This window comes from Setaria italica, chromosome III (genome assembly GCF_000263155.2).
Source record: "Setaria italica strain Yugu1 chromosome III, Setaria_italica_v2.0, whole genome shotgun sequence".
In the NCBI taxonomy this organism is placed as follows: Eukaryota; Viridiplantae; Streptophyta; class Magnoliopsida; order Poales; family Poaceae; genus Setaria; species Setaria italica.
The window spans coordinates 10,222,167-10,231,148 of NC_028452.1; the positions used below are offsets into that span (position 1 = coordinate 10,222,167).

The following is an 8,982-nucleotide window of genomic DNA, read 5'->3' on the forward strand; positions in this document are numbered from 1 at the left end:
TTAATGCTGAACTCTGAAGTACTGCTAGCAGTAGCAGATGCCTCTAAGACAATTTTCCTCCACGGAACGTAAAATAGAGTCAAATTTGCAAGAGCAAGAGCAAGAGCTCATTTGCATTGCACAAACAATTTGTCCCCCACAAACCCAGCACCTACCTGAAGCTTGTGACTTGTGAGTTCAACACCACGTGCAGCGATAAAAGAGACACATGGAAAACAATTCAGTTCTTACAACTTCTATTGATCAAGGCAGCACTTCTACGGTGCAGAGCTGCTGCATCCTCTGCTTTCTTATTGACTGTTCAAGTTCCCTCAGGAAAAGCAAAAGATTGGTTCCTACCCACTAGTGGTGAACTGTTCTCAAGTTTTCTGACACGATTCTTGAAGCCAGCCCCATTGATTGTGCAATGCTTCTCACCTCAGCAATCATCACCACAACGTCGTTGAGTTTGTTAACAGCAGAACCGACTCCCTGCGATCAGAAGAACAAAAATTGGCTCTTGTGAAAATCACATCGCTGATTTTTTAGAAAGAAAAAAAAAGCTGCTGGAATACATTAGTGCATACCACTCCAGCAGCTCCAGCTGTTACTGCCATTGGTGCAGTCACCGAGCTTAACCCTGATGAGCACATCACTGGAATGCTGACAGCCCGAGAGATGGAGTATGCTGCGGCCAGTGTTGGTGTTGCCTGCCAATTTGAACGTTAGCTTGCAATTGTAGTACAGAGAAGAATCAGCTCAATACTGTTAGGAATAGCACTTGTATTCATAACAGGGGCTCTAGGCCCATATATATACAGGTACAAGAAGGGGAAAATATACAGAAAACCCCCTAATACAAAAAGTAAATCACCAACAGTACATATACATCTAACACCCCCCCTCAAACTCATGGTGGGTCAAGAACACTGAGTTTGGAGAGGAAAAATCTATGCTGAATACGAGTCTGGGCCTTGGTAAAGAAATCAGCCAGCTGCAATTCGGAAGGCACATACTGAAGAGCAATAACCCCATCCTGAACCTGTGAACGTGTATAAGAAACATCCACACCAATATGCTTAGTAAGCTCATGCTTCACTGGATCGCGAGCAATACTGATAGCTCCGGTACTGTCAGACAAAAGAGGAGTCGGCACAGAAACAGAAACACCAAAATCCTCAAGCAACCACCGTAACCAAGTCACCTCTGCCGTCACAAATGCCATAGCACGCAACTCAGCCTCAGCACTCGAACGAGAAACGGCTACCTGCTTCTTAGTCTTCCAAGCAATAAGGGAACCACCAAGAAAAACACAATAGGCAGAAAGAGACCGACGATCAGAAGGATCACTAGCCCATGTAGCATCACAATAAGCCGTGAGATGTAAGGAACTAGAGCGTGGAAAGAATAGACGGCGTGAAATGGTCCCACGAAGATAACGTAAGACACGAAGAAGATGGCTATAATGAAGATGAGAAGGAGCTGAAACAAACTGACTCAGAATATGCACAGCATGAGAGATATCAGGACGAGTAACACCAAGATAAACGAGACTCCCAACAATATGACGATAACGAGTGGGATCCTCAAGAGGCTCACCATCAGTGGCGCGAAGATGACCATTAAGTTCCATGGGAGTCTCAACAGTCCGATGATCAATAAGAGAAGCCCGATCAAGAAGGTCCTGAATATACTTTTCTTGAGACAGATAGAAGCCTTCGGGCATAGAAGAAACCTCAATCCCAAGAAAGAAACTAAGAGGACCAAGATCAGACATAAGAAACGTCTCACTGAGACGGGCCTTGACAAAGGCAATATACTGAGAATCATCTCCAGTAATGATCATATCATCAACATAAAGAAGGAGAAGAGTCCGACCTCGAGGTGAAGTATGTACAAACAAGGCAGGATCATGCGCACTGGCAGAAAACCCAGCAGCAGTGACCACGGAGGCAAAGCGCTGAAACCAAGCACGAGGAGCTTGTTTTAGCCCATAAAGTGAGCGACGAAGACGACAAACCATACCCTCAGGAACAGAATACCCAGGCGGCGGCTGCATATAAACCTCCTCACGCAGCTCACCATTAAGAAAGGCATTCTTGACATCAAGCTGAGAGACGGACCACCCACGAACAGAGGCCACAGCAAGAAGGGTGCGAACTGTGGTCATGTGAGCAACAGGAGCAAAAGTCTCATCATAGTCACGACCATGCTCCTGCTGAAAACCACGAGCAACAAGACGAGCTTTATAGCGCTCAAGAGAGCCATCAGAGCGAGTCTTGACCTTATACACCCACTTGCATGTAATAGGGCGCACATTGGCAGGACGAGAAACAAGGTCCCACGTGTGAGTGCGCTCAAGAGCGGCAATCTCCTCAGCCATAGCGTGTTGCCATTCCGGATGAGGAAGAGCATCACGATAAGAGGACGGCTCCGAAAGAATAGTGGCAGCATAAGCAGAGGGAGAATAACAATCAGGACGCCTACGAAGACGATGACTACAACGCAGAAGTGGCTCAGGAGATGAATCCTCTGAAAAAGAAGCCTCAGTAGGAGAAGAAGGCATATCAGACGAAGAGGGCACAATAGAAGATGGCACATCAGAAGAAGATGGCACATCAGAAGGCCGAACTCTACGAGTATAGACATGTGTCACCGGGGGCTTCACAGAAAAATCAGTAGGACATTCCAGAGAAGTAGACTCCGGGGGAAGTACATCAGCACGATGAGTAGGCGAGGAGACTACAGGGGGGACCACCGGAGGACGTGATAAAGGGGTGATAGCAATAGAAGTATCAGGTAATATTAAGAAGGAAAGGGGATCGACCAAAGACGCCGGGGAAACATCAGAAGAAGGACGAGGATAGAAAGAACGAGATTCATCAAAAATAACATCCCGAGAAATCCGCATCCTACGCCCAACTGGGTCCCAACAACGATATCCCTTATGCTCAGAACTATAGCCGAGAAAAACACACTCGACAGATTGAGCAGTCAGCTTCGTGCGCTCACGAGGTGCAAGAAGCACATAGCACACACAACCAAAAAGACGAAGACTAGAGTAGTCAGGCACCTTATTTAGAAGACGCTCAAAAGGAATCTCACCATGAAGCGCAGAAGAAGGTTGAATGTTAGTCAAGTAAGTGGCTGTAGACACAGCCTCAGCCCAAAAGTGAGGCGGAACAGAAGAAGCAAGCAGAAGAGCACGAGCAGTCTCAAGGAGATGACGATGCTTGCGTTCGGCCACACCATTCTGAGCATGGGCGCCAGGACAAGAAAACTGAACAAGAGTGCCCTGCTCAGAGAGAACCTGACGAAGAGTTACGGAAAGGTACTCGCCAGCAGAGTCAGCACGAAAGACACGGATAGAAGTGTCAAAATGAGTGCGAATCATAGAAGTAAAAGACTTATAGATGGATAAGGCCTCGGTACGGTGTTTCATAAAATAAATCCATGTATGACGAGAAAAATCATCTATGAATATAATATAGTATCGATGGCCCCCTTTAGAAACAAAGGGAGCAGGACCCCAGACATCCGAATGAACAAGATCAAAAGGACGTTGTGACACAGACTCACTAGAATGATAGGGAAGCTGAATTTGCTTGCCCAACCGACAACCCTGACACTGAGCTAAGGACTCATGACCTGAAACAGAACCTAGAAGACCACGACGAATCAAACTAGATAGACGGGAGCCACATAGATGACCCAAGTGATGATGCCACTGATCAAAAGATGCGGTCGACGAAGCAGCCAAAGCGGAGCCAACTAGACTGACGGGCGCAGCGGAAGGAAGACGAAGCCAGTCAAGCTCCCAAAGACGCTGAGAATCACGACGACGAGGGCCAGTACCAACCAGCTGACCCGTGCGACGATCCTGAACATAACAAATATCAGGATCAAGAATGACACGACAGTTATGATCAGTAAGCTGGCCAGCGGACATGAGCTGCATGGTCAGATCGGGAACATAAGAAACATTAGGGACATGAAAGGAGTCAGATAGGAGAGTGCCATGTCCGACAACAGGAAGAGAAGAACCATCGGCTGTATGAACAGTAGGAGAACCAGGTGGAGACCGTATGGAAGAAAGACAGGTGCAATCAGGAGTCATATGAAACGAAGCACCAGAATCAAGAATCCATGGACAAATACCTGGAGTAGATGTGGAAGGTGATCCCAAAGCGGAAGACTGCGAAGCAGCAGCAGAACCTATAGGTGCAGAGGGCTGAGTCACAGAACCCGCAGCACCTGGTGACGTAGAGGTAACAAGGCGACTGAGCAACCTGATGATCTCCTGTGTCTCAGAACCAGCAGAACTCCTCTGAGGACTGCCAGAACCAGAACCACCAGTAGCACTAGCACTCAGCGAAGAACGTCCACCGCGGCGAGACTGACCCTCACGAGACGAGCCTTCTTCTTCCTGTAACAAAAGGCCTCCACATGATTATCCTTGCCACACCAATCACATTTAAGACCACCCCCTCGACTCTCGGAAGAAGGCACCGCAGGACGAGTAGAGGAGCTGACAGCCAAAACGGAAGAATATCGCATCAATCCAGCAGTAAGAAGGCGAGTCTCCTCATTACGAACAGCAGCAAGAGCCTCCATCAGGGAGACACAGGGATGTCGAGCAAGCAGCTGTGCACGAAGGGGCTCAAACTCATCCCGAAGGCGTGTCAAGAAGTCGTAGGTGCGACGAAGCTCAAGAGCCTGCTGCTGACCCAGGCAGGACTGGCAGGTGCTAGGAGACAACGGAGGACTAAGAGTGTCGAGCTGGCGCCAAATAGTAGAAATCTGACCATAGAAATCATCAACGGTACCATCACCCTGTCGAACGAGCTGCTCCTGACGAATGGCTGCAAGAAAAATAGATTGACCAGTGGGCTCATAACGTGTGCGAAGAAAAGCCCACATCTGATGTGCAAAATCAAGCTCAATAATATCAGCCGAAACCCTGTCGTCAATGCTAGCAACGAGAATAGAAGCAGCTCGAGCATCCTCATCAACCCATGTCCGGTATGCAGTAAACTGAGACTCATAGGATGCAAGGCCATCATCATAATCAGCAAGGAGCTTCGCCACATCTGTATCATGAGTAGCAAGCAACCGATCCATCTCGTCAGCCGTAGCCTTCTCTGGAATCACTGGCTTCGCAGGAAGCACCGGGTATGTAGGAGCAGTAGGACGAGGTGGACAAGGCAACTCGCCAGTAAGAAACTCCCAAAGACGAAGACCACGCATATGAATCCGTAGACGAGGAACCCAATCGCGATAGTTGTTGCCATTGAATAGGACCGGGCAACGTAACACTGGGACACCACCAGACGAAGGAGCCGAAGGAGCCATGGCGACAGCGAGAGCGCAAGTAAAACAGCGGCGGGCGACGGCGAGAGCGCAGAAGAAAAGCGGCGCAAGTTTTTTTTTTCTCTGAAACGCACGTGCACAGTACAAAGCAGCGGCGCACAGTTTTTTTTTTTTTACTTTTTTTTTTACTTTTTTTTTTACCAAACTCCTTCAGGAGTCCTTATCCGGGCACGCGCACCACACCGCACAGCACAGGCGGCGACGCAAGCAGCGGGACAGCGCGGGCGTCAAATCCGCCGGGCGGCGAGGCCGGTGGGGCGGCGCGGACGGCGAAAGGCGAGGCCGGTGGGGCGCCGGGGCTGCGCGGGCGGCGGAAACGGCGAATCCGCGGCGGCAGCACGGGCGGCGGGCGGCGAGGCCGGCGGGGCACCGGGGCGGCACGGGCGTCGAGACCGCCGGGGCGGCGCGGGCGGCGGGCGGCGAGACCGTCGGGGCGGTGCGGGCGGCGGGCGACGAGACCGCCGGGGCGGCGCGGGCGGCGGGCGGCGAGACCGCCGGGGCAGCGCGGGACGAGGACGAGTCCGGCGGGTGGAGAGCCAGACGGGCGGCGGCCGGAGCTGACGAAGAAGAAGAGCACGCAAGTGCAACGTGCGGGGGAAAAAAAAAGGAACCCTAAGGCAGATTGGGAAGAAATCTAACCCTAGTTCGGCTCTAATACCATGTTAGGAATAGCACTTGTATTCATAACAGGGGCTCTAGGCCCATATATATACAGGTACAAGAAGGGGAAAATATACAGAAACCCCCCTAATACAAAAGGTAAATCACCAACAGTACATATACATCTAACAAATACAACACGCTATCTTTTATTCCAGGTTTACCATACCTTTTCAATTAATCCAAGCACTCCAGGCTTTGTAGGGCTAGAACATTTTCCACCCTCAGTTTGGATGATATCAGCGCCCTCCTCTTCGAGTAGCTCTGCAAGTCTCATCTGCAAATAAGCATAGAAATTAGCCCAGTTTAAAGGATATATCTGTTATTTCATTTCAGAAGACTTCGTGTCTGAATGTAGTGATTGGAGATGAACATATACCTGATCTGGCAGGCTCAGTGTGTGAGGAACTGTTACTGATAAGGCGATGCCTGGAAGCATCTTCCTGGTTTCCCTTGTCAGCTTCAGTATCTGAAATTAATTACACATGTGAATTTCTCTCAATATTCAACTTTTGGATTATGTTGCAGTAGCGATGCATAATTAGCAAATTTAGCAGCTCTGAATAGGGAAGGTTAGTGAGCACCTGCTCAGAAGAGAACTCAATGCCCATCTCGTAAAAGGAATCATAGTTTCCAATCTCAATCTACAAGAAAGAAGATTTATGGAGGGGGAAATATATGCAAAAATGACTTTTTTTTATATGTTCGTGTACATCTCATCCAAAGTTTAAAAGCCTGACCATTTTAGCTCCAGCTTGTACTGCAGAATGGAACGCTGAAGGATCTACAGATGAGACGCAGATCTGCAATATGCAATTTCCAGAATGCACTTAGCATAACCAACTCTCTGGCTGGATTAAACAGTAACGGAAATTACAATTGACAAATTCCAATCACCCTATGAATGGATAGCTTACAGGAAGGGTGGTAAGGTCCAGTGCAAGCTTTACTAAGTCCTCGTGACATGCTATGTCAACATGGGTAGCACCTCCCTGCAGCCATTAACAAAGGTATATCGAATTTGTTATGATGACTGATGAGCAATCTTTCAGTCCAAATATGAGATGATCATGAATGTAGTAGCATGTATCACACTTTTCTTATACTAAACTTGAGTATAGTATATGTTTGCTGATTCAAAGTAAGATAAAGAGTTTTATTTCCACCGATTCAGACAAATTTCAGTTTAGAACTTAAGGAATGAAACAAGAGGCCCTATTAACGGACTCCTGCCAAATTCTGCATGGCTAATAGTACAATTCCTAATTTTCTTAGAGAAGCTTCACATGAGACATGACTAAGAAAATTTTAACTAACACAAGTTGCTTCCTTGTTTTTCTTAAAAAAGTTCACATGCGTTGAAAAATTATAGCTAATTTAGGTTGCTTCCTGGTTTTCAAAGATGTTGACTGTATTTGAAGAGAGTAGGTTGATGATACAGCTAACTTGCTTTGATAATGACTTCTCCAAAAAATATACTTCATAATTAACATACTAGATGAAGGATAATGACTGCTCGCTCCGGATCAATCCTTGGTAGTGAACTGCCGTGTGATTCTAGAATTCATTGTTGAAATTTGAAAAAATCCATCAGCGACACAATCTTAGATTATTCATAGCTCTAGAAGACACCAATAAACAACGTAACATGAGGATGTTTTGTGATTGCTTGCAGAATTATTTTCATATTGTCTTTACAAGGAACCAGGCAAGACCATCATCCTCAATTTTCATATTATCTGTCTCAAAGAAGTCTGCAGGAATGAAGTAATATCTTTTTTCAAAAAAAAGGCAGGAGCACAGAAATGCAAGAACGAAATAATAAACATTGAAAGAAAGATGCATCATCAACACCTTATCTGCAGCCGTGACAACAGATGCAACACTGCTCCTGTCGAAGTTTTGGAGCCCAGAAATAATCTGCATAAGCCGGTAATGTCAGCATTCAGCAAGGAAAATGCATCCAACTGTCCACTCTGAAGACAGCAGTACATCTACACATTTCTAATCCACTGAAAGTAACATGTGAAACTTGCAGCACCCTAATGTCATGTCTGGAACGCATGCATTTCATAATTTTTTTATTGGAAAATAGTCCAAACTCGTGTTCCAAATGGAGCGTAAAGGTTAACATCAAAAGATTGACAAGGTGAAGGAGACACAGAAAGATGAACCTTGAGAGCCCTGTTCTCGCGGAAGGCCTTGAGGACGGCGTCCTTGTCGGCCGCGCCAGCTGCCGAGGCGCGCACGGCGAACAGTGCTCGTGGCGCTCGCCGCGCAGGCGCAGCTGCCCGGCTCGCCACCGGCTGGCACTTGACCGCGGTGAAGGACGGGGCGTGGAGAAGGCCTAGGGAACCCGGTGCTGCCATTCTTGCTCAGCTGCTCCTCTTCCACTGCCCTTGCTGAAGATTTTTGGGAGGGAAGGAGAAAGAGATAAGATGACACTAGTAGCACAGAAACGGCCGTGTGTTTATGTTATCTTCGACGATGCAAATATCTGTCTGACACTTCAAATATCTTATCACAAGGTTCAGCGAGAAGCCCCTTGGCGTTTACAGCCCTTGCAAACTAGTCCCAGCCGTCAGATAATCACGTTGGTTTCAGTGCTTCCACAGCAGAGGTTTCAGACTTTCAGTCGAGGTTGCTGTGGCAGTATTTCACAATAACACACAGGAATATAGGATGTCTGATACTTGGGCCGTATCTCCAAGGCCCAGACCGGCATCCACTTAGGACATTGACTTCGTTTTCAAATAAACATACTGGCCAGCCCAACTTCGCTGGGAGGCATTAACTCACTCAATAAATTCTGGGCCGGCGTCGTCAGCCCAGGCCACAGCTGACCTTTTCAATTTCGTTCGTATGGGCTGCACTTCGCTGTTTGCATAGAAAGAAAGACACATGCTGCTTCGCTTTGGTTTTATTTGCTTACGTATGCAGCTGTCTAAGCCCAAGCCTGCACGTATGGTGATT

At 47.6% G+C, this 8,982-nt stretch overlaps 1 protein-coding gene across 1 annotated transcript; it reads right to left on the minus strand.

The window, feature by feature from the left end:
* Nucleotides 1-8,484, minus strand: LOC101767958 (uncharacterized protein ycf23). The gene is made up of 9 exons (XM_004961144.4): nt 8,184-8,484; nt 7,864-7,929; nt 6,927-7,001; nt 6,750-6,812; nt 6,594-6,653; nt 6,389-6,478; nt 6,179-6,286; nt 567-689; nt 1-471 (listed from the first exon to the last, which is right to left on the minus strand). The coding sequence occupies exons 1-9, from the start codon at nt 8,376-8,378 to the stop codon at nt 343-345; spliced, it is 909 nt and encodes a 302-aa protein (XP_004961201.1). The 5' UTR covers nt 8,379-8,484; the 3' UTR covers nt 1-342.
* Nucleotides 8,485-8,982: the final 498 nt, after the last annotated feature.